Source organism: Microtus pennsylvanicus, chromosome 1, assembly GCF_037038515.1.
Source record: "Microtus pennsylvanicus isolate mMicPen1 chromosome 1, mMicPen1.hap1, whole genome shotgun sequence".
In the NCBI taxonomy this organism is placed as follows: domain Eukaryota; kingdom Metazoa; phylum Chordata; class Mammalia; order Rodentia; family Cricetidae; genus Microtus; species Microtus pennsylvanicus.
In genome coordinates, this window is record NC_134579.1 from 3401744 (window position 1) to 3428740 (window position 26997).

A 26997-nucleotide genomic window follows, 5' to 3' on the forward strand; every position below is an offset into this window, starting at 1 on the left:
TAGTCCTAGCAGACCTACGTTCTGGAAGGCACAGCTGAATCAACAAATGTGAAGAAGCAAAAGCTTCTTTCAGAAAAAGAACTGTCTGAAGGTTAATATTCAGGAGGATGCCTATATGTTTTTAATTGGGGGAGGGGGAGGGAAATGGGAGGCGGTGGCGGGGAAGAGACAGAAATCTTTAATAAATAAATAAATTTAAAAAAAAAAAAGATAAAAGCAAAAAAAAAAACAAAAACAAAAACAAAAAAAAAAAAAAAAAGAAAAGAAAAAGAACTGTCTGAGGTGTAGAAAGTAAACTGAAGCAGGCCACGGACTGCAGGATAGAAGCTAGAAACCACAAAGCTGCTGCTCTAAGTGCAAACAGGAAAAAGATACAAAGGCGGCAGTCTCTGTGGTGCTCAAGGGACCTGATAAAAAAGTGAACATTGCCTGCTGGAGGGTTCCAAGTTGAAAGTTTGTCCAGTCATGCTCTGGTATTCCTATGTGACTTCTGAAAGTCTCTGTCAGAGAGTCAGAGTGCCTGGTACTGAGGATCTGTTAGGGAGCCATGGTTGGGGCACTGATAGTCCCTACTGTTATTTTGCTAAATGGACGTAGTATCAAACTGCCCTAAAATTCATGTCTGGACCCATCGTTTCCTGGAGCTCTCAGACTTAGAGCTGTCTGAGAGGTGTCTTTATGTACTGAATGGCGAGTTATGAAGAAACACAACTGCTCAAAATGCAGAGAATAAGTGTCAGTGGAGACCCAGGCACAAACAGGATTTTTTTTTAATCATATCTCTTCTCTGAGATTCAAGGTCCATGCCCAAAGAGGGGATGAGGAGATGGCTAGAGTCAGAGGTAGGGCAGTACTGGACCAAAGCAGTGTCGTTGGCACATGACAGGACAGAGGCTCTCCTGTGCTCACAGCAGCTGTGGATACCTGCACAAGACCAAGTCAGTCAGCATTCTAAATGGAGTCGGACAGGTTTGTTAACCTCACTAGCTGAGACGCTATGGGCAGTTGATGGCATCTAGGAGAAGGAGACTCTGGCCCTACGGCATGGAATTTATGGGTAGAATCGATGGAAGTTAGAGAAATTTCATACATTATACCTTAGCTATAAGAAATAAGGTATAAATAGACCTGAAAAAATAAGGTATCAATAGACATGCTAACATAGAAGAGGCCAATCTCATGGGGCGCTTACAGACAGAAAACTAGGACTTGACATTGATGAGACAGAGAGATGGGGTGGATCGTGGATGAACTTACAGTGGATTTGAGGAGAACATACTCAAAATATATGAAATTCTTAAAAAAATTAATAAAAATGTATTTAAATAAGACAACTTAGAACAACTGTGTTTTAGCAAAACTGAATTAGAACTGGCTGCAATGGGGTTTTAAAGACAAACTATGCCATGAAAAGTTTGAATCTCAGAGTACTACAAGGTGAACATGTCAAACAGAATCGTTTAAATAAAAGTAAAAGGTGAAAATGTTGATAAGTAGACTTTATTCTCAGTTTTTCCTGAGAGCCAAACTGGTGTAGATGTTCAGTATCCTATATCACAAAACTGAACTGAAATAAACCGTGATACAAATGAGACAGATTTTGAGATGGGTTGTTTCCATAGTGAAAAAATGAATCAGCGGGTAGCAGATTATATCAATGCTAATAAAAAATAAGTTTCAGATGTTGTTGAAAAAATGGTCGAGAACTAAGTTATTCAATTGCACCAGAGTGTTTTGATGAGTAGCCCTAAAAGTATGTGCAACAGAAAAATACCATCATACAAGATGAGGAAAAAAATCTTTTGATTCAGCCTGAATAGGTAATCCCTTACCTCAAGAGGAGAGAATAAATGAAGAACATTCCAGGCGATTGTCGGTTATTGTCACCTCGTCACCTGTCATCTAACTGGGGTTCTCCAATCGGAAAAATCTCTCTCTTTTGTCCACAGATGGGCAGACAAAGATGACCTGAGTGCAATGCCCAGAACCCATGTAAAAAAAACGCCGGATGTGCAGCAATCCCAGCACTCGGCGGGGAGAGGGGAGGCTGAGATGGGGGAAGTGGCTAGCTGCTCAGGAGTGAGTACAGTGACAGAAATAACAAGAGATCTTCAAAAACAAGGAAGAGAGTACTGACTCCCAAAAAGTTGTCCTCTGCTCTCCATGGCGTAGTGTGCATACATATGTGCATGCACACACATATTAAATAAATATCTTTAAAATACATATACATATGCTCCTCATCTTATCAATGTCACTTCGATAATATGGTGAATATGTTTTGTTTACTTCTGTCAATCCAATTATGTATTTTAGATAAAATACTGTTACTCAAAAGAAGAGGAAAACATGCTGTTGAAGCATCAACGATAAAAAGACAGTGCATCTTGCTTTGGTCATCTTGTTAACAATGCCTGTTAAAGAATGCCGCGCTACGCAGACTTCATAAGCGTCTTCAGCTTAACTGAGTTCTATTGAACTTTGACCCAAAAAAGGGGGAGATGGAAATTTTAGGGTGGCACATTGAGTACTAATTCCTGTGATGCCATCAGAACAGAAATACCCCGGCTTTAGGACGGTTTCTACTGGAAGTTCGGATCAAAGCTGCGGTAACACTGTTGTATCTTTTCTTTCTCACAGCTTGCCTGGGCACCTTCCGCGCTGGCGCCTTCAGTGCTGCGCGGCAGTCAACTAATGCTTACCCTGATCTCAGGAGCTGCGTCAATGGTAAACTACTATTTACAAACAAAATAAAACAACATGGAAGACTTGGGAAGTAAAATACGCTGTGTCTATGTAAACTCATCTTTAAATTAAATAAGTGAACCCTTGAAGGAGGCTATGCCAAAGAGTGATGTACTTTTTGAACTGCACATAGGAGCATATTTTTTCAGTTGTAAATGCATCTGTTTTGCATAAAATGAATTTTCCCCCTAACATTTCAGTTGAGGAGTGGTCAGAGATGGTAGGCTTCAGGTTAATGCTTTCAGAAATGTAACTTCAGCATCTTTATTTTGGTTAGAGTTGTGTATGCACAGTCTGACGAAATGTTACAGTTTATTAATTGTCAGAAGAGAGCCATGCTTGTTTTTTATCATTTGGGCATCAATGATATAAATATGAAAATACGTGTATCAAACCAGCCTTTATTCTCTGAAGTCTATACAGGGCCCACGGTGACCACCACATGATTGTTGTGCTCATTACCTTTCATTTAGGCACCACATTTTCCTGAAACTCATTCTCCAGTGTTTGAAAACCATTACTTCATAGATTTTAATAGGACTTCTTCTTATTTCAGGCAGGAAGGTCCCTTTTAAAAGCTCCGACATAATCCAAGTTGGAATTGCCAAACTGTATTGTTGTCTCACAGAGAATAGTTTGCTTGGTCTGTCCTCCTCATGGAATAGACTCAAGTCAGGAGAAGTATTTGCCAGTCTTGGTGGTGCCTGCCATTAATTCTAGCATGTGGGAGCCAGACGTTTCTGTGAGTTCAAGTGAGTTCCAAGACAGCCAGGACTCCAGAGTGAGGCCCGCCTCACTTTTTCTTCTCTTCTTCTTTTTTTTTTTCCAGTTAGTGTCTTACGTAGCACTGGCTGACCTTGAACTGACTATTAGGCAAAGATGACCTTGACCACCCTTTCTTCATTTTCTGAGCCCTGGATTACAGACGTGAGCCACCCTATCAGGTGTATGCAGTGCAGGGGATCAAATGCAGGGCTTTGTGAAGGCTAGATAATCAATCACTCTACCAACTGAACTACATCCCAAGGCAGTATTGTTTGAAAGAATGCATCGTAGTCTTATTGGTTCTGGGAATGCAATTGTACTTTTCCATTTCTGCTATTTTCTTTTCTTGCCTGAGGTCAAAATTAAGTGGAGGTCTGTCTCCTTCAGCCATCCCAGACCAATGTGATCCCTTGCCATGCAACGAAGACGGGTTTCTGAGCTGCAAAGACGGCCAGGCAGCTTTCACGTGCATCTGTAAACCAGGATGGCAGGGGGACAAGTGTCAGTTTGGTATGTATGAAAAACCCTGGGCTTTTCCGGGTTGACTGCATGACTGAGTATTTGAAGGTGGTATTTCATTAAAAATACTTTGTTTTTCCACTGTAGATGTAAATGAATGTAAAGATCCCTTAAACATAAATGGAGGCTGTAGCCAGATTTGCGAAAACACTCCTGGAAGTTACCACTGCTCTTGCAGAAGTGGCTTTGCAATTCTTTCTAATAAAAAAGACTGCAAAGGTAAGAACACAGACGTAGAATAAAAATACATTCACTGTTAGAAGTCATAGCTCAGGTAGAGGAATTTTCTTGAGAAACTTCTGGAAAACACTCTGGTCAGAAAGTACTTATTATAAATGTGCTACTATGTCTTGGACTCCATTTTAGTTTAAACTACCAATAGCAAGCAAGTGTATTTTAATTTCTTCCTGTGTGTTTACGTGTACAATTGCATATTTCAAGAATTTGTTTAGTGATGAATAGGGGTGATTAGAGCACTTCATTGGAAAGACAGGCTTCCGCGCTAGGCATGTTACAAAAACATCTGTCCTGTTTTCAGAATCAGCTACCATCCTATTGTTCCCTAAGGTGAACAGCAGCTACGCAAGGAAAATCTGCAAATCTTAACACCGTCACTCTTATATTTATCTTCGCTCTTCAGAAATATCTTTCTGGTTTCCAAAACAAACCCTTCATTTTGCACCCCATTTCCGATGCCGGCTTTGAGAAAGGTGAAGAATCTCTGCTTTTCATTCTCTTCACACACTGACTATTGCACCCTGGTCTTAAGTATAGTTTCCTAAGGATGTAAATAATCTGTCAGGTTAGCCTTTTATATATTTGTTGCTGTATTTCCTTTGACTTTCTCCATGAATCTTTGTCTTTTAATGTTTTCCCTTATTCTCCTTGCACACACTGCTTCATTGGACTGCGTGGATTGCTATAAGATACCTATAAGTATCCCTGCTAGGTGAATGGATAGTTAAAGTCAGACTTCTGAGCCTGTGGCAAATTCTTGCCACAAAGCAGAAACCCTTTAAAAAGGATTTTGTGCCTTTTCCTAAGAGGTTAAAAATTCAGTAGGTTAAATGTGAAGTTTTCTTGTGTAAGCCTTTGCTTCTATCTTAGAAAATCCCCAGTCTGAATTCAAATTTAAGGAATTTTCTGTCTGCTTGGTAGTAGTCAGCATTGTGTAGTTCAATACAATGTAATTCAGATCTCGTGGAATGAAGCAGAAATGAAATGCATTAACAGTCTCTCCCAAGCTATTATCCAATTTATGACTGTATATCTTCCTTATCTGTCTATTCAAATGTTGAGTTTGGCTATTAGAGTAGGCACCTCATTAGAAGAGCAGTTATAGGATGTTATAATTCAGCATATATAAATAGGTAGTACCCATTCCTACTTTAACAATTAAATACTTGAATAATCTATTCTGTTCCCAATTTTGTGAATTTTTTCATATCCACATTGAATTAATACATGCCTGTATGATTTTATATATATATATATATATATATATATATATATATTTTAAAAATATAGTTCAGTGTTGAAGTGCTTGCTCAGCATGTGGAAGCTCTGGGTGCATTTCTCAGTGCCCCCAACAACCAACAGAATGTTTCTGAAGACCAGAATGTGTGTCTTCCATTCTTTCTTTGCATAATAATTCATCTGTGGTATACAGCAGAGCTTAGAACGTACAGAAAAATATGTAGAAAGCTATTACAGTAGGACCTTAGCCTGGTGTGGACATACATGGACTCAGGTTAGCAGTTACTGACCAGATATGAAAGTCTAAAGCCTCTTCAGGCATTAGAGTGGAGACAGAATCACCATGCCAAAGTGCTGTATGTAAATTCAAAGTATCTATGTATTTCCCTACAAATATGCCTAAAGCCAAGTAATTTAAGAAATGTGTTTTTATTTTCTTCTAAAAGTGTGGACTTTTAAAAAGCTTTTTAATACTTTTTTCAATAAACTAAGGATTCATATTATGTTATAAGGAATATTATAGATTTCAAGTATTTGTGTTTTTCCTCACTAGTAATATTTGCATATTTCTTGTATAATTTTACCCTTAAAACACTGGCATTAACTCATTTAGGATGAAGAAACATTCCCTTACCATAGGGATTAAATCCATTATTTGGGAACAAGTTATTTGAAACAGAGCAATGTCTTCATCTATTCATCTCCCCAGATAAACTGCCATTTTTCAACGTTGGAAATGCATTTGTCTTTCTCCTTCACCTACATGAAGAAGCTGAGCAATAATTGCATCTGTGCAGAACTGTATCTCACTGTTTCTGTTTGCCTGAAAGTGCCACCCACCACCTCCTTGCGACCCATCTTTTGCTTCCCTCTACACTACATAGTGCAACAAATACATCTGAAATTTCTACAGTATTAACCTAATACTAAAAGACACTAGAATAGTTGCAGTGTTTGAAAAACTTTTAGACTTTAATCAGTCCCACCTTAAATGTAAATCACTCTTGATTACTGTGGGCAAGATGGGTAAAAATACTAGATATTTGTCTACTTCCAAATAAAGATATAAAGCAAATGAGTTTGCACTTGTTGAATAATTGTAATAAGGAGTTAAGTGAATCTACATTTACAACCAGTTTCAGAAATAATAATTTAGAAACACATTTAGAAAAAAAATTAGAAATAAATATGTTAAGAACATAGTTGGCCTCTTCTTTCACGTGTTTTTAGACTTCTCCCCAGTAGATAAGAAAATGACTAAATCCTTTTCTTTTTCTTACATACTTAAAAAGGAACATTAGTGCAATTTCCCATGAATTCCTATAAAAATCATTTCTAGGGAACTAAAGCATGGTGATAGATTTACTATTTTGCTGTTCCAAGTGTTTCTTTACTGTTGGGAAAATTTTACCGTATTGATTTTATTTGTAGATGTGGACGAGTGCTCTCTGAAGCTGAGTGTTTAACACATTGATTTTATTTGTAGATCTGGATGAGTGCTCTCTGAAGCCGAGTGTTTGCGGCACAGCTGTGTGCAAGAACATCCCAGGAGACTTTGAATGTGAATGTCCTGAGGGCTACAGATATGATCCCTCATCAAAGTCTTGTAAAGGTAACATGATGATGGTATCCCTGCTTATGGTAGGGAGGGTGGGTTGGAACCCTGCCTTAATATTAGAAAAAGCATCTCTTCTGCTAATCTGTGGTGTAGCTTGGTTGATTTGGTGATTGTTGACTTCCTTATGGAATAGAAGTATCAAGTAAGACCCATGATCTTTGGGTTTATGTATCATTCATGCCATTTAACCCATTAAATTTTATAAAAACTAGAGACTCCCTTTGTTATTATGGCAAAATTAACACATTTTAATAGCCTGTAGGTAACATTGAAGCTTTTTAATTTGAAAGGAAAAATTTATATAGACAAAGAAAAATAACACATGCTTTAATTGTGGGACTGAAACCATGAGCCTGCCTATTAACCTTAGGTTTCATTCCAAATATTTATTCCAGTAACTTTCTGTACATGTATGTGACTTTAAAATAGGAATTTGGTATTGGAGAGATGGCTCCATAGTTAGGAGCACTTTGCAGCTCTTGCAGAGGATCTGGATTCAGTTCCCAGAGGCCATCTCATTTGGCTCACAATCACGTGTCACTCCAGTTCTAGGGGATCTGGCATCCTCTTCTGGCCTCCTCTGACACCTGCATATACATGCTGCACATATATGCATGCAGGCACACATGCATACAAAATAAAGTCAAGAATAAAAGGAAAACAAGGTCTCTGGAGCTCTAGAAAGCTGAGGATTACTAATTTAAGATGCCAAAACCCCATAAAAATGCATGGTGTCAGGTTGGATGCCTTGGCAAGCTTAAATGCATTATGTCTATTTTGTCTTAGATTTCAGATTATCATATATGAATTATCTCATATATTTCTTTAAATATTTCAAAATTTCCAGCTGAATTAGCATCATGCCAAAAACTAATAACATCAATAATGGAGCATGCTCTGTATTTGTAACCATTTTTAAGCAAAAGCTCAGAGACACAGCTCTGCAGCCTTCACATCCCAGTTGTCTGTTTTCAAAACTTTGTCATCACCTCAAGTAGAAACTGCTAAGCAGATAACAGCAGCTTTCTCTTAATGGTTTCCTTATTACAGATAACCCCTGCTATTAAAATAAACCTTTCTGTCTTTGAATCTATGTAAGTGGATGGTCATTTTCTAATAGACTTTTTTTCTAATTATTTATAGTATGATGTTGAAATGTTTGACGTCACCCTATTCCCACAATCACCTATTTCTACTTTCCATTATCCCCATTGCTATTATTAGGAAAGTTATGAATTCTCAGATTCATTGAAACAGAGACAAGCAGAGTCCTTGATTAAAACAGAAGCTTCCTAAGTTCAAGGAACACAGAGGTCGGGGCCTTATTGTAGTCACAGAACTTCTGTTGGTCAGGGTCTTGTCTTGTTAACTCCAAGGCTGAATCTCATGGACCACAGGGAAGTTACGTTTTAGAAAGATTCACAGCTCAGTTTCTAAGGGATGCAAACTAGCAGAGCTTCTGCGGGGTAGCCACTGCCTCGGAAATGGGGTACAATTGAGCTGCTCATTTGGGGGCTTAGTGTACCTCTCATGGCAGAAACTGTTGAGAAATGGGAGGTGAGCTGTCTGTCCAGCCCCCTGCCTTCAGTATCTGTCTAGATATCTGTCTAGTCCAGGTGTCTGGACTGGTGCTTTGGTTACATCCTCAGAGGTAGCTTCTAGGTAGCTGTGTAAAAGAAGAGGCAAGATAACAACAACAGCAAAACAGATGGAAACGAAAGCTCCCAAACACCCTGGCATTTGTGGCCTCCAGCAATGGCAAAGCCTTCCAACCTCTGGCCAATGATAAGATTGAAAGTCCTTGTTCCAACACTGCGTGACCAGCCTGTGTTATCATTATCTGCTCTCATCATTGTTAGCCATTTTCTTCATCTAGATTGCAGTTTCATCGGCTAAAGGACAGATTTTTAAATGTCTTATATATGAGTCCATATATATCTTATTTTAATCCTATATCATACAATTTTAATGCATTTGAAGTATCACCAACTCTGGAAATGCATTCTAAAGTCTTTAAAAGAGCATATATTACATGGTTGTATTAATAAGAACTTCATGAATTTATAATAGGGTGCATTCAGTGAGATGTCAAGGACTTTCTGTAGCCCTGAAACAATCTTTAGCTTAGGCATGCTAGTACAATGTGGAAAGTTGGGTGCAGATCAGTTAAAAGGCTTCAAATTATGGAATAGCACAATAAGGTTTGAAAAAAAATAACATTAATATATGTCATTAAACTTAAAATCTATAACTTCTTAATATTACCCATCATGATCAGGACAGATATTCACTATTCAGTATTATTTATGGACATACTCTATAGTGGGAAAAGATAATGAGTCCAATGGGCACTCTATTTACTCAGAAATTTCAACTGGGGACACATGATAAAATCAACACAGATACTAACATGTGTTATGATATTCATTATGAATTGGTAAGCGAGGAAAATACAGGGACTCTAAAATGTAAACCAAAAGACATTAATGTGTTGGGAGATGAAGGACTTCTTTGGCAGAAGTAGAGGTAGCTATCTTGTTGAAAACATCTCAGTGATGAGGAGACACGAGCATGGGAAAGGTTGCCTAAGGAATCACAATCGACAGGGAGGAGGAAAGAAGCATATAAGGTCACGCATTGATCTGATGGAAGGACACTGAAAGTGGAGGACAGTAGTGAAGGTCACGAGCAGGAGCAGATAGCAAATGAATGGGTAGACAATGCTGCCTAGATAGGTGTGGTAGATGATTGTGTGGACCTGAATTACTACAAAGAAGCTGAAGCTGTAAAGGCTGATAGATTGGTTAAAACTGCAGACTATGAAGCGTTCTCATTGTTGCCGGCCCAGAGCCTAATGACATTTATCTCGGGCTATCTTAGTCCTCTGAGTAGCCACTTCTTGCCCACCTCTGCAACAAACTGTAAGACTAAGCATCCTGTCCCTAACAAACAAAGACTTTTTGGAATTTATGAACTTAACAAAGCCATAGTTTGCAACAAACAAAAGGCAGGTTGTGGAGGACACCTTTAATATCAGCACTAGGGAGGGAGAGGCAGGTGAATCTCTGGAGTTCGAGGTTAGCCTGGTCTAGAGAGTGAGTTCCAGGAGCGAAACAGAGAAACACTGTCTTCAAAACAAAACAAAACAATAAAAGGTTTGTCCTGGAGAGATGGCTCAGTGATTGCTCACTGGTTGCTCTTCTAGAGGAACTAAGTTCAATTCCCAGCAACCACACAGTGCCCCACAGCCATCAATAATGGGGTCTGTTGTACTCTTTTATCACACAGGCATGCATGCAATTAGAACACTCATATACATAAATAAATAAATATTTTAAAAAGGCTGAGTTATCAGGTACCATTTGATGGCTGTAACTGAGATCTCTCTACTTTGCTTTATCTACTTAATGCTTTTACCAGTGTATTTAACAAGTACCTTGTTTCATGAATTTCTTTGTCATATAAAAGTTTTATAGAATTGCTTCCATGTTGGAAACTGGAATTCATGGTAACATAAATCTGTGTTCCTGAGACAGTATTACTCCTATTCAGTTTCAGAATAAACTATCTTTGACTACAGAAAAGAGAATATGACCAGTATTAATTATTGCACTATTATAAAAAGTCAACTTTTTGGTGTTGTCATTTATCCACTGCATGAACTTTCAGTCAGTTAAAGTCAGCTGTCCCCTCCCTTTCAGTCTCCCCTTCTCCTTGTCTTCATCTTTGTCCTCCTTCCCCTCTAATTTCTTCCCTTCTCTCCTTTTCCGTTACTTTCAGATCAAAGAATTGGAAGGCAATTTGAATGGAATTTTTTTATAATCAGAAATGACAGTGGGGACCCTAAATATTTTTCTTCTTTAAGTTGGAAATCATAAAATTAGCACAATTACTATGCTATTATTAATTATTGAAAATTATAAAAATTGGTTGGAACATATACATAAAAATTGCCACTAGAACTCCTAAATTTCTAGGTCGAGTGTTTAGCTATGTTGTTGTAGCATTTTCTGACTCCTGTGCCTATTGGATTGGTCATTGAGAAGCTATGAAGGGTTCTTCTGTTTTCACCTCAGATGTGGATGAATGCTCTGAGAACATGTGTGCACAACTGTGTGTCAACTACCCTGGTGGCTACTCTTGTTACTGTGATGGGAAGAAAGGATTCAGACTTGCCCAAGATCAGAAGAGCTGTGAGGTAAACCTTTTAAATTCAAACTTCTTACCAGGCTGGACTGGTGTAACATGTGTTTAATCCCGGCACCTGGGAAGCAGAGGCAGGAGGATCTCTGAGGCTAGCCTGGTCTACAGAGTGAGTTCCAGAACAGCCAGAGATACACAGAGAAATGAAAAGAAAGCAAAAACTAAATGAACAAACAAAAAAAACTTACCTCTTTTCTTAAATGAAATACTCATGTACCCCCTGGTGCTTCAGTGAAAAGTGTTAATAGTCACTTAAAAAATTAAGTTGAAACAGAACACAATGTGGAAATAGGTGAGTTTACTGTAGAATACTGTTATGCACATATGCATTTAGTCGTCTTCTTCCTCTTCCTCTTCCTCTTCCTCTTCTTCTGCTTCTTCTGCTTCTTCTGCTTCTTCTGCTTCTTCTTCTGCTTCTTCTTCTGCTTCTTCTTCTGCTTCTTCTTCTTCTTCTTCTTCTTCTTCTTCTTCTTCTTCTTCTTCTTCTTCTTCTTTCTTTTTCTCTTCTTCCTCCTCCTTCTCCTCCTTCTCCTTCTCCTCTTTCTTCTTTTTCTTCTTCTAACATCTCCAGAACAGACATATTTCCTGAGTGCCATTTTTCTGCCCAGATGATTCTCACTTGACAGGGCAATGGTTATGCTTTTGCCCTTTATCAGAGAGCCTCCAACAAGGGTGTTATAAAGTGTTGGGATCCTGGAACCAGGTTTAGATAGCTACCAAGTAATGACCCCTCTGCAATTCCCTGTGGCCTGTCTCCTCCCAGTCTCAGACAGAGAACTCAGATCTCATTTCTCTGACCACTAATTAAAGCCTGGCAGTTCTAGTCTTTGGTTTCACAAGGGTTTGGTTGATCATGAAGAAGGCATCTATCTCCAATGTCCTCTAATACCACTAAAAGAATATTACATAAAAATTTTAGTGGCAACATTTTCTGAAGTCCTGTATTACATTCTGACAAGATTGTCCACTTCCTGTTTGTGCTTATAAGTGTTCATAAACTTCCCAGTGGAAACAAATTTGTCACAAGAAGATTTAGTAACTTTAAATGTATCATAATTCAGAGACCAATTATGTTCATCAGTTTGTCTGAAACATGCTTGTCAACACTCAAACTTAATGCATAGTTGACCCAAGAAATCAACCTATAGGATGGTTTTAATTTTTCCTTTATTGAATAAATAAGTCAACATTTGTCTCTCCCACCTCCCTCATTTTTCCCCTTAAGGCATACATCCTAGTGATTCTTTCTGTTCTTGCATTTTAAAACATGTAAAGGTGAAATTATATATAATTATGCAGCAGACATTTTACAATTCCCAAATAATGATTTCACTGTGTACAACTATACTTATATGTATAAACTGCATGTGCACACACATACAGATACACACACACACACACACACACACACACACACACACACACACACGCATGCACATGCGCACGACCAAGACAGATCAGTATATGCTTAAAAAAAATAAAAGTCACATTACCCACATGAAGAAGGATCAGGAGGTTAGTGGCTATAGATAATAATTCTGGGGCTCCTCAATTGAAAGGCCATGTAGTAGAATTTCTTTTATAGTTTAATCCCTTGTTATTTCAGTAGTAATTCTACTATAATAATAATACTACTATCCACCTTGTATTGTTTATGAAGTTTTTTGGAGCTCGATTTAATAACTGCAGAATCCATATCAAGGTCATGACCTTCACTGTACCCAAAAAATCTCATCTCTGGATAACTTTGTATTTTAATGTTGCTGTTCAGCTTTAAGGAACAAATACTTGATAAAAGATCACATGACGTTGAATCATTTTTATGTAAATTTCTCAGAGAATGAGATGCTAATTTAGGTTTATTTCCTGTTGAGATGTCAGTGTTCTCTTGAGTATCTAGATAGCACATTTTTGCTTTCAATATCTTTTCTTAATAACTAAATGAATAATTTCAGATATAATTAATGCAAGACATTGTTTGTTGACAACATATTATTTGGAACTTGAAGTAAAAGTCTGTATTTAACACTGAGGTATGTGAAAGAAATAATAAAGATAATCTATAGCCATGCTGATATACTTTTGGAGGCTTTATGAATGGGTTTTGCAAGGAAATGGAAGATATTCATTATTGTTTGCAAAAACATTATGATGTGAGGTTGTTTCAGAGGATATTTTGGGAACTAAAGAGAGAAGAGAAACTTTAGACAATAATCCATGCATTTTTTTTTCTTCCAGGGCATTCCAGTGTGCCTTCCCTTGAACCTTGATAAAAATTATGAATTATTATACTTGGCTGAGCAGTTTGCAGGAGTTGTCTTGTATCTGAAATTTCGTTTGCCAGAAGTCACCAGGTGAGGAACCAATGTAAGTGGGAATTCCTGCAGATTAAACAGGAGAAAAGAGAAGGCAGCTGTAGGTTTGTTATCAACCTGATAACTTATGTATATTACAATTTTGGTGAAGTTCACACATGTAATTTTTATACTAGAGCCTTTTCAAATTCACCACAGCTGACTTTCCCAATGCAAGATTTCTTTTCCCTGTCATTTTCCATTTCCCAGTGGTTACATACTGGGAAATGGCAACGTAGATCTAAGCTATTTACGAAAATTTAACCCTTTTTTTACACACTCTAAAATCTAAGTGAAATTGTCAGTGTATCTAAGGAGTGTCATTACATTGAAAACTAATAAGGAAAATTAGCAAGATGGCTCAATTAGTATTCTAAAGAAACGGTTACTTAGTTTGGCAATTTGAATACCTCAGCTTTTGCCCCTGTAGTTAGACTGACTTTAGGGAAAATGTTTCTGTTTGTGCTTCTCATTCATGATTCTCACTGATCATTTTTCTCATTGCATACATGCTGCAACTAGAAGCAGTAAATCATAATTTCGATGTAATAAAGAGAAGGAAAAATTATTTAAAGTTAAGTTTAAAGGCTAACTTTTAAAATCTATTAAATTAGCATGAATGTGTTGAAGGAGCTGCGAGCTGCATTCCTGCCACCTGGCTCCCGGCCGCCTGGCTAGCTTATGTCCCAAAATAACAACACACAAATTGTAAATTGTATTCTTTAAACACTGCCTGGCCCATTAGTTTCAGCCTCTTAACCCATTTCTAATAATCTGGGTAGCACCACAAGGTGTGCTTACCAGGAAGATTCTAGCCTACGTCCATGCTGGGTCAGAGCTTCATCGCGTCTGCCCCAGAGAGAAGAGCTATCGAGTCTGAGCTCACTTCCTCTTCCTCCCAGCATTCTGTTCTGTCTATGCCACCCACCTAAAGGCTGGCCTATCAAATGGGCCAAGGCAGTTTCTTTATTAGCCAATGACCTTCCTCCATCATGAATGTTTAGAATTTAATTAAACATAGATCATTCACAAATCAATTCAACCGAATGTGTAGAAGTCTTATCATGAAAGTCCCAGAAAGTTATTCTAAGATTCACTAAAGTGCATATGTTTCGTGGACATTGCATTTCTCTCAATATCTGGTTTTGCCATAAACATCTATGAACAAATACTGTTTCCATCTGATGAGACTTAAGCTGTTCTTTGCTATAACAACAGTGAGGATGAGGGAGAAAAGTGTTGCCAGATATCTTTATTTACTTTCCCATTATTTATTTCTTTATGTAAACTCATTTTAACTTGGTACCTAACACTGGATCAGATGTAGCAAACCAATTTCCCCAGTATTCCTTAGTTTCCTCATTGATTTATTTACTTTACACTTGGAGAAGTGTAGTATCTTTTAAACATTCCATATTAAATGCACAGCTTGATGAATATTTCTAAAATAATTTCCTTAAAGCAAACCTCTTCACCTCTGTTTCCCATAACCACCTGCTTCCCTTGGCCTACCAAATGTTGACAAATTCTGTCTCTTTTCAACTCTACGGTACTTTTGAAACATAATTAATTGGTCCCCAATGTAATGAGTCAGGATGTGATGATGTATTCCAGAAAGAACATATGCAGAACATGACTCTTTGAAATACTGTTTAGTATTATTTTACAAAGAGAAGGAAATTATCTCCATAATAGGATCAACTCCTGGAAGATCATGACCAAACACAGATTTAGTTTTTGGCAAGAGAGTTTATTCTTCACATCAGCCAAATGCTCAGACAATTGTGAAGAAGGACTCAAGTCCTTGTGCCAAGAGAAATGGTTCTCTTTCTCTTTCTTTCTTTCTTTCTTTCTTTCTTTCTTTCTTTCTTTCTTTCAAGATATGAACAGGTCTGTGCATTCCCATTACCAAGTTGTCCTTTCAACACAGTTCGCTCCACGTTTTATCTGTCTCAAATACTTACTTGGAAATTCAAAATACGGGAATATTTATCCTACTTCTTTGTCTTTGTTTCCTTCGGGGAAGGTCTGTGCCCATCACAATGCTGCCTTTGTGACTGTTTTGCAGTGATGCGACAGATATATGGTATTCTTAGCAACAATCCGATGTCTGGACTCTAACTCAGATTCTTTTGCTTAGTTTACATGATAAATACTTATACAACTGTTTTTCCTTTTTCCTGTTTGTTTTAAAAACAGTTTTATTAGTTGATGCTTTGGGCACCTTCATGCTGGTTTTCACTAACACATTCTAAGGGTAGGCACTCAGTCAACACCCCACACCCATCAGATTTTCCTTCCTGTACTAGCTATACTGTACATATACCCAGAATCTTGATAACAATAAGCATTATCAGAGTGCGTACTTCCCCGATGACTAGCTTGAAGATGTTTGTTAAGCTTAAATCTCATGCATCCTACTTCATGATTTATGCAATTACAGTATCAGGAAAGCATTTATCTTTTTCTTTCTTACTTTCTTTCTTTTCATTTTCCCCTCCTTTAATTCCTTCCTTTCTTTTCTGTGAAACATTTCAATACACTTTGGCTAAGCTCTTACTCAGCTTCATTTTGGCACTACTGTGTGTTCCCCCCGCCCCTTCCTGATGAATTCAGGACATTTTTGTCTATGGAGAGCTTAAGTGACACAGTACCATAGTTTTGTTTTGTTTTTTGAGACAGGGTTTCTTTGTGTAGCCTTAGCTGTTCTTGGCTGTCCTAAACTTGCTTTGTAGAACAGAGTGGCCTCAAACTCACAGAGATCCACTTGGCTGTCTCCTAAGTGCTGGGATTAAAGGTGTGTGTCAACACTGCTCGACAGTAGCCTAGTTCTTATATGGACTAAAAGCAAATATCCCTCCAATCATGTCCCATATGAACTTGATGTGAAGTGCTCAGGGCATATGCCTTTGGTTCCAAAATTTTTGGTCAGCCCCTGATGATCACCATCCTGTCCTGAATTAATGCTGATTCTTTTTAGAGATTCCATAAAAGTTTACTTATATATTTAACCATCTGAAAGCCATCTTGTGGAGAGCTGTGAGTGATCATTTCCTGGCATTTGTGAAATCAAAGGGAGCTTATGCCTTTTGCTAGATAAACCAAGTATGTCATTGTGACATCGTCTACTAATCACTCATGGATTCAGTAAACATGTGCACACACACACACACACACATGCACACATTCCTTATTCTAACATTTAGAGTATATAAAAGGTCCCAGGGAACCTAATATCTGTATACATACATTAATTTTAGTATCTAAAAGATGCCTTCAAAACACTACCATAAATGAAAAACATTGAGAAAAAGAGACTCCAAGGATAATCAAGAAATTATGATAATCAGGTTTTGAAACATACATGGAACCAGAGACAATCCAGGACCATTTAATGTTGCTCTTTTAAATCCTTTTTTAAAGTCTTCTTTTTAAATCTCAGGGAAAGTTTTCTCCTTCAGTGTACTAGTGTTTGGCAATATGCGGTGTGTGTGTGTTGGTGGACACATTGAAACATCCAAATTCCTCACAAGAAGAGTATCTCTTTGTTTAGATTTTCAGCTGAATTTGATTTTCGAACATATGATTCAGAGGGCATCATACTGTATGCAGAGTCTCTCAATCACTCAGATTGGCTCCTGATCGCACTTCGTGATGGAAAGATTGAAGTTCAGTTTAAGAATGCATTTTCAACCCAAATCACAACTGGAGGCATTGCTATCAACGATGGTTTATGGAATGCGGTATGTTTGGGATTTTAAAGTTATCTCTTTGATGCACTTTTTGTTAAATTATAACCTGATTGTCAAACCAAATTATGTTGGATCACCCAATGTTACATGAACTGCATTCTATGCACTGTTAGTCCCAGTAGCCACTTGAAAGATTGTTCAAGTTGCTTATTTGAGCCACTCTGTTGTCAAGTTTCCATGTTCAGTAGCAGTTTTTTAGGGGGTGTTGTAATATGAGCAGCGGGGCTGCGTCCCCAGCACCCCGGCCACCTCACTAGCTTATGCCCCGAAATAACAACACACAAACTGTATTCATTTAAACACTGCTTGGCCCATTTCTATCTAGCCTCTTCTAGGCTAATTCTCACATATTAATTTAGCCCATTTCTAATCATCTGTGTAGCACCGGTCTTATCGGGAAGATTCTAGCCTACATCCATCCTGGGTCAGAGCTTCATCGCGTGCGTCTGCCTGGGAGAGGGGAGCATGGCGTCTCTGCTCCAGAGAGCAGAGCTGTCAAGTCTGAGCTCACTTCCTCTTCCTCCCAGCATTCTGTTCTGTTTACTCCTCCCACCTATGTTTTAACCTATCAGGGCCAAGCAGTTTCTTTATTGCTTAACCAATGAAATCAACAGATTGATATATGACACTCCCACATGGGGGGGGGATGAATATTGGATCTCCTCTCTAAGTCAGGAATCATTAGCAGGCATAAATTAATGTGAAGACATCTCTGATCAAAGGAAATCACTCTTAGTTGTTATGAGGCTTTTTGTTGTTGTTTTTATTTTTATTTTTTTTGAGACAGGGCTTCTTTCTGTAGCCAGAGATCTACCTGCCTTTGTCTCCCAAGTTTCGGATTAAAGGTGTGCGCCGCTACCTCCCAGCAATTAGTTTTTCAATTAGAGAAATGTATGTCATAACAACACCGAAAGGTTAATTCAATTTTAAATGTAGGTTTTATAAATAACTAGCCAATTCTGAACAAAGAACATACACTTAGGCATTTAGCAACCAGAGTACTTTAATATTTTCATACAATTCCTTTAAGTTTGGTTTCTATTAATAATTGAGGTCATGTTTTTAATCAGTTCAGCCAAAAATGAGACTTTGCTTGGAGAAAAGATTAAGCTTTGTTGATAGTGGGGAGAAGTGTGGGAGAGCCATTGGTTTGATCGGCATTCCTCAGCTATTTCAAGAGTTTCCACCTGAGAATGTGGGGCTTTTCGAGGTAAGAATGTAGGATGACAAGAAGAACTTTCACTTCCAGGTTTTATATTCAGTATTTATGTTCATTGGTAAACTCGTATTTAGTGATGTGTTTATGGTTTAATTTAAATTGCCCTATATAAGATTTATATAGCGTGTGCATGTACGTGTATGTGTGTGTGTGTATAAGCACACCTGTGTGTATGTGCTTAGTCTGAGGTTTAGTGTCTTCCTCTTGCTTTCCACCTTAAATATTTGAGATAGGGTCTCTCACCTGGAGCTCACTGCCTTGGCAAGACTAACTGTCCAGTGAATTCAAGGCATCTGTCTGTCGCTGTCTCCCAGCACTGGGATTATTGATGCACATCATAGTAAATGGCTGTGTGTCGGGTCCTCACGCTCGTGTGTCACTTTAACTGAAAAGTGCTCACTTAAATTACACTATAAACTGAACATTTATTTGATAGCATTGGCTTCCTTAATTTTGAAGTATTTTAAATTTTCAAAATATATTTTAAAAATAATAATTTAAATATAAAACACATGATTCAGAATTGTTTTATTCTATAGGCTGTGCAGTGATTAAGCAGTTACCATGCTAAAAGTCAAGGAAATTATCATACCTTATAAGTGATTTTTGTCACTTATTTTGTATGATCCAAATACTGGTTCTGCAACTCATTCAACAAATATCTACTGAGCCCTACATTTGCTGATCCTTATTCTGCCAAGTAAGGGTCCAATGATGAATGCAGCACTCATTGGCCACATGAAGCTTACATTCTAACACTGAGTGGCAAACTGCAGATAAATTATTTCAGGTGCTCATTGATCCTATGAAAGCAAAGGAAAGCCAGGCAAGGCGTAACACTGAGTGTGCACACGGTCAGTGACCGTGTGAAACTGAAAAGGTGATTCTGATAGGGTTACATCCGAGAAGGGGCTTGAGAGAACAAGCCATGAAAAATGTGGGTGAGATTATCAGGTGAATCTTTGCAAAGTAAACAGCAAGTTCCATGTCTCATGGAGGAGGACATTTGGTGTGTTTGATGAACAGCGCAAAGATGAGTGTTGATGCATTGGAACGGGAGAGAAGAATAGTTTTAAACTATTTTTAAAATGAAGTCAGAACCGAGGTCTGGATAAAGGCCTTTGGGGACCCCAGGGAAGACTTGGATGTTATGCTATGTGGGAAGTCCTTGGATAGTTTTGAGAAGTGACAGAATGTAATTTACATTTTAAAGAATAGTTCTGATCAGAATATGAGGGCTTTTTGGAAACCAGTCAGTAGAGAGTAGGGCAGGGACTGTGAGCCCATTGCAGTGAACTGGGATGGGGTAGATTGTACTACCCCATTGCAGAGAACTGCTTGGGGTTCTCGTAGCAGGATGTGGAAAAGTGGATGCAGTCTTGGCACATTTTTTTATGGTAAGCCTTCACTCAAACATATGTTAGTGTTTACTAATTGGTATTCACTTTAGTAACACGAATCCACAGATATAAGCAGGGTATAACCATAATTACAAGTGAGCCCAGCTTATACAAGTAAAGTTTTGCTTAAAGGGGTCTCATGTGCAGGTACATGAGTTGGAAGCATGTGTCTTGAATTATGACCAAACTGTTTTTAAAACACAGAAATACTAAATCAAATCTTGAAAATATAGATGTGGTTTACACACTGATATAGTCATATGTTGCTTGTATCAGAGATGCAGGACAACTAAAGGATTCGAGTGACTTGTACTTTGTTCCCAAGGAATCAATACTGGTCAAAGAGAAAGGGGATAAGTGTACATATTACAGTGTTTACATTGCTATTGCTTGCTTTCTGTTATTGATTAGTAAGCCTTTGCATCATGCGTGTGGCAATCTTATGTGAGGCAATTGCAGTCACCGTCTTCTGATTATGTAGGATGACTTTTTAGTCATGCATACTGCCAGTTTGAACCATTTTTTTGAAAACCAAAGTTCCTTTAAAAATTCTTAATTTATTTACAATGATTTGATGTCTAAGAACTAATTTCAGATTTTGAAAAAAATACAGTTTGTATGTGTTGCACAGAATGCTGGACATTACTGATTTCTTATAACTAATATTATAAATTTACTATTTTATAGATTCTGTATGTATAATGCATTGGTTGCAAAGTAAGAGTACTTAAAATTTCCTCAGGTAAAGAGCTTTACCTTTAGTTTTGAAATTTTACTTTATGACATTGTGGTGGATTGAAAAAAAAATAGACCCCAAAGGAAGTGGTGTGCTATTAGGAGGTGTGGCCTTTATGGAGGAAGTGTGTCGCCTGGGGATAGGCCTTGAGGTCTCTTCTGTTCAAATTTTGCTCAGTGTGACAAACAGTCCACTTCTTGTTGCCTTTTGATCAAGATGTAGCCAAAACCATGCCTGCCTGCATGCCAACATTCTCCCTTCCATGATGATAATTGACTAACCCTCTGAAATTGACAGCTACCACCTCAATTAAATGTTTTCCTTATAAGAGTTGCTATGGTCCAGATAAGCACTGTGCCAAACTAGGTAGTCCAGTGGAAGAGAGGGTGGATGGGCTTATGAGCAAAGGTGGGGTCAAGATCATGATGGGGAAAACCACAGAGACGGTAGACCTGAGCTTGTGGGAGCTCATGGACTCTGGACAGACAGTTAGGTAGCCAGCATGGTATCAACCCAGGTCCTCTGCTTTTGGGTGACAGTTTTATAGTTTAGTCTTTTGTGGGGCCTCTAGCGGTGGGACCAAAACCTTTTCCTGATGCATGAGCTGGCCCTTTGGAACCTCTTCCCTACAGTGGGATGCCTTGTGCAGCCTTGATGCAGCGGGCAGGAGCTTGGTCCTGCCTCAACTTGATGTGCCATGCTTTGTTGATCCCATGTGGGGGCCTCACCCCATCTGAATAGAGAGGGAGGAGGAGAGGATGGGGGAGAAGGTTGAAGGGAGGCAGTGGGGGAGAGGAGAGGAGGGAGGGAAAACTGTGGTTGGTATATAAAATAAATTAAAAAATGAATAAAAAGAAAAAGAAAGTTTTACTGTGGTCATGGTGTCGCTTCAAAGCAACAGAAACTCTAAAACAGAGTAAACGGGTTAAAAATGTAGATTATAACTGAATGTTAAAATGCTCATGATTTTAAACAATAAAATGAGATCTACTTTTGGAATCAAGTTCTATTACCTAAAACGAATCTTTATCACAAACTAAAATTTTTTACTAAATTGATTGCTATAGAAAATTATTTAATGGAATAATAAGATTTTTCAGCTATCTCAAATAGCCATGCAGTGATGTTTGTTTTGTGTTTTTAATTGTAGGTGTCGGTGGAAGAATTAGATGACAGTGTGAGCATTAAAATAGCCAAAGAAGCTGTGATGAACATAAATAAACTTGGGAGCCTTTTTAAACTTACAGATGGATTTCTGGACATCAAAATATACTTTGCAGGATTACCTCGGAAAGTGGAAAGTGCGCTCATTAAACCGGTAATGGCGCAGCTCGTGCCATTCATCTTGGGTGAATTCCTTTGTCTGCCATAGGATTAAAGATGTGTTTTCATGACATTCCATAGAAGTCATTGTGCTAAATATAGCAAGTGTGATAATTTGTATTGGACATGGGAGAAGAACTTTAAACCACTGAAATTATAGTAAGGAAATAAGAAAATGATCACTGTGGTTTCGTGTCTATTTAAATTGCAGTATTGCTCGTTTAGCAGTGGGTTTGTTAAATTCTCAAGTTGTCATATCAGTGTTTACGCTGTAATATTCTACACTCAGCCATTAAGTGTACAAAAACATAATCTAACCCTCAAAGCATAGATATATTGTAGAAGCCAACATCTTTCTCAGATTTATTTTAAGACCTAAATTTGGAAGTTAAGAGTAACACAGAGAGAGGATAGAACATATTATAAGAAATGTTAGTGACAACAGATGAATACAATGTTCTGAATACAATGCTTGTCAAATAACCACTGAACAGAGTTGAAGAAATCCCTCACTCTTTGAAGAATTTACTAAATGTCACCTCACCAGCACTCAGGAGGCAGAAGCAGGTGGCTCTTTGAGTTTGAGAACAGTCTGGTCTACAGAGTAAGTTCCAGAATGGTCAGGGCTACAAAGAGAAATCTTGTCTTGAAAAACTAAAACAGGAAAGTCATCTGAATTCATGGCCCTGCCAGATGACCTGTTTGGTCTAACTTAAATAGTTACTACTTCATATCTATCTACCTTTCTCTCATCACAACTCAAAGTGTTTTTTAACTTTTAATAAATTACTATTGGATTAGTTAAACCATACCAAAACAAATATTCCAATTTTTGAGATTTATGAATTACATACTTCAATGGGAAAGTAAATTATTCAAGAAGAATCAACCATTTCTAAAATGGCTACCATGAACTTTCAAGCTGGTTGGATGCTTTGGTGAGGCCTAGAAAACACAAGCCTCTTGTTCCTGAAGAGGAGTAGTGTCTGCGTTGGCAGATAAACCTACATTGTAAACACAAATACAAATACAAAGTGGGAGGAGACAGCTCTCAGACACAGTTTCCTTCTGAGGATTCGTGAATGAAGACAGGATCACCATTTTGGTCTGAGGCAGAGGTACGAGTCAGTGGCTGACTGCTTTGCTTTCCTGATCTTCAGGTTGAACCCCAATATCTGTCTCTGGGTTTTTATTATTTGTGTTACAGGAGCCCACTGGAGGCCTTTGATGGCATAGTCTCATTTGATTGAAAAGTACCATGTATCGAAAAGAAAACAATCAGATCTAATTAAAAGTATTTTAATAAGCTATCAAAGAAAGGATTTTCCACCTAAATGCAACCTATACTAAGAATCAATTAAAGCTATTTATATTTCCTATGTAAGTTTGAAATGTACTCCTTGATTTACATCTTATTGTCTAGATTAATCCTCGTCTGGATGGATGTATACGAGGCTGGAATTTGATGAAACAAGGAGCGTTAGGTGCAAAGGAAATTATTCAAGGGAAGCAGAATAAACACTGCTTCCTCACAGTGGAGAAGGGCTCCTACTACCCGGGTTCTGGGATTGCTCAGTTCAACATAGATTATAGTAAGTGATTCCTGTTATGTTTCTCGTTTCTCACTAGCCATTAAATGATTTATTCTATTAGCATCACCAAGTGAGTAGCTGTTATGACAGGCATTGTTTTCTTTGTGTGGTTAAATACTTATAAAAATTTCAGGTATTTTAGGAAAAAAATGTATAGACCGGTAAATATGCTTATTTAAGGTTTAATGGCATAGAGCTTTATTCATTGGGGGTAGATTCAATCGACCTTTTTTAAAAAGTTCACTACTTTTGCAGTCTGTTTGGGTTCACTAATCAATGCATAGAAAACATTGGTTTTGATTTCTATCATTTGTGTTGATCTGTGTTAACATTTTTGTCTCTGTTGAAATTGCCTATTTATTTGTATTTATGAAATATACATCTCCTACGTATTATGTTGTGTAGCTCATCCTAAGCCTTCTGCATACTTGCAATACTAATTTTAAATTGCAGCATCTATCTGAGTTCATGTGAGCTTGGTCGTGTTGTTTCTCTACTTGTATGTTGTTTTCTTGTTTTCTCGAGTGTCTTTGTGTGTTCTGTAATGTTTTGGTTTAGGGGTGGGTTGTTTTTTTTTTTTTTACAAGGAATAGCAGAGACTGAAATGAATTTTATATGTGTCTGGAAACAAGCACACTTGCCCTTGACTAAGCCCTTATTGACATGGGTCTGGAGGGATATTGGTCAATTTAATGGGAATCTGAGACATTTATAGAATTAGTACTTGAGGGGTAAGATTTATAAAGAAGAATCCTTTTGTGAGGGACTTTGGTCCCTGGATTCATTTCCTCTCCTGAGATTATTCCCTACTTTAAGCCTCACAAGAGTTGTCATCATGCTATTTAGATGTTTAGTTTCTACAACTGTGAGCCAAATCAATCTCTTGTTAAAATATATTATCTAGTTTCACATACTATTATTTAGTACCTTTGGAAAATATGCCAATACAATTCAAGTTTCTGTTTGATGAGGGTCTGGTTACCTGAGATTAGGTTTTGATTTTGTGTGTGCATGTGATTTTTTGTTTGTTTTTTGTAAATAGAACCATAAGTCATATCAGATTGGGTTCCCAGTGAAGCCTGAATATACCTTTCTAACTAATGTGCTGTGAATATGCCTGAGTGTACATCCTGTGTATTAGAGAATTTTAGCATTAGATTTCCTCCATCAAAGGTCCTCCAGATATATAATTAAAATTAACATAGGGCTGTTAACATACATTCTCTTCTAAAGGTTATTAATTGCTACTCTTCCTAAAAGCAGAAAGTTTATGCTCAAGATAGGTTTCTAATCTGATAGATAAGATTGAAATGCTATAGTTTTAGATATGATTTTCCTTGTTTCTACCTAAGTTGACTACTTTCCCAAATATCAGTGGTGATGACTGTGTGACCTAAGGTTCTCATGTCCGGCAACAGTAGACAGGAGTCTGAACCCTCAGGGGAAGAGGCACTGCTTTTTTTCAGGCTATTTCCTTGAGTTGGATGGAAGATGCAGTTAGGACCATCAGTGAGTCAGGTTGCAGCCTTTGGAACAAAAGAATAGGTGTATTGATGTAGGAAAGATTCTTGTCTACAGTACCTGTCCAGGTCCTTTTGTGCAAATTAGGAATTCAAACTTGTGCAGACTGTCTGGACCTGAGAAGTCAAAGTTCAGTCTCTGTGGTGGGTAGGTCATTGATCAACTTTAACTTAGAATAAGGCAGGTACTCAGGACACTGACCCTGTTAGCCACCTAGCAGCTGAGGTTTTTGCTCTGCCTCCATAGAAATTAACGGTGGGCAATGAGAAGGTCCCCATGTCCTGGTCCTTGGATGCTTTATATTCTTTAATGTCTGACAATAGTAAGTGGTGGCCTGGGAGGGCAACAGGAGTGGCAGAAGGTAGCAACCATTTAGTGCTACAATTCTTCTGTAGGCTTTGAGAACTAGGCCCTGCAGTTCTGTAATCATGGTCCAGGAAGGTGAAATTCTATAGCACTAAGCAGCAGCTGATGTTATATAGTTCCTTGTAGTAATAAGGCTGCTTGTTGGTTCCTGGCTGCTCAGCTCTGAAATAATCACACAGAAACTATTTTATTTAAATCACTGCTTGGTTCATTAGCTCTAGCTTCTTATTGGCTAACTCGTACATCTTAATTTAACCCATCTCCATTAATCTGTGCATCACCACGAGCTCATGGCCTACCAGCAAAGTTCAGCACGTCAGTCTTTAGTGGCAGCTTCATGGCTTTTTTCTGACTCTGCCTTTTTTCTCCCAGCATTCAGTTTAGTTTTCCCCGCCTATCTAAGTTCTGTGCAATCAACAGGCCAAGGCAGTTTCTTTATTCACCATTGGCATTCGTAGCATACAGAGGGGAATCTCACATCAGTTCCTTGTGCTGGGGTATCTGGGACCCCTTGGCCTTAAAGGCTTAGCACCTTTTACACCTTCTGTGCTAACCGTGGCCTGCTTCTCTGGCTCTTTACAGCTCTCTAACCTTCTTCTTCAGTTCTCTACTCTCTCTGCTCCTGCCACTGCATGTTCCTGCCCTGGCTACTCTTGCGTTGTTCAGCTGCTTCTCCAGCTGTCAAGCAGCTGATTGCCTTGCTGCTTTGCCACCTAAGCCTGCTGGCAACTCGTCTGTTGTTCCTATCGCCACTGTAATTCCACCACCTCTATCTCACTTCCTTGATGTTGTTCGTACTGCTTCTTTATCCATATTACCAACACAGCCCACACTGGTAAAAGTAAGCAAGAAAAGGCCACTTCAGGGAAGCCTTTAGCTAGTCCTGCTGCTTCAACACCAGGGGTGGTGGCACAATGAACCAAACAGCCTGCTTTTCCAGCCGCAGTAGGGGCCTTCCCACCAATCACGGTACTGTCTCTTTAGCTGGCCTTTTATTGGCCTTCTAAGGCTCTCTGCTAGGCTACCAGGGTCAGTGCCCCTGCCCTTGCTCTCATCTAAGTGGAAATCATCGTAGGGTCATCTAGAGTTCAGTGAGGGCTGTGATAGCAAAGCAGCCTTGGCTGAGAGACTCTCCCTACCAGAGCTGAGCAATTAGCTCCACGTGTTGTGTAATTATCTCCCAGTGTCTACAGAGTGTTGGAAATAGCTGGTGCTGGCATGAGCTTTGTCTGGCTGGAGTGACAGACCTTTTGTTCAATGCAGGAAGGGTGTAAAGAGAGCTCACCAGCTCCCAACTAGAGGTCAAATGGTCCATCCTTCAAAAACTTGCTTATTTAAAGGGAGATGAGAATCAGAAAGAATCTTTCCAATAAGAATGCAAATTATTTTTGACATTAATAATGATATT

At 38.4% G+C, this 26997-nt stretch overlaps 1 protein-coding gene across 1 annotated transcript in view; it reads left to right on the forward strand.

The window, feature by feature from the left end:
• Pros1 (protein S) overlaps positions 1-26997 on the forward strand; it is a 68768-nt gene that overhangs the window by 32192 nt on the left and 9579 nt on the right. Inside the window, exons 4-12 of the mRNA XM_075951256.1 lie at positions 2641-2727; positions 3898-4020; positions 4117-4248; positions 6992-7117; positions 11200-11321; positions 13565-13680; positions 17234-17423; positions 21938-22105; positions 23534-23702. Coding sequence (XP_075807371.1) covers positions 2641-2727; positions 3898-4020; positions 4117-4248; positions 6992-7117; positions 11200-11321; positions 13565-13680; positions 17234-17423; positions 21938-22105; positions 23534-23702 — 1233 coding nt within the window. The remainder of the gene's footprint in view (positions 1-2640; positions 2728-3897; positions 4021-4116; positions 4249-6991; positions 7118-11199; positions 11322-13564; positions 13681-17233; positions 17424-21937; positions 22106-23533; positions 23703-26997) is intronic.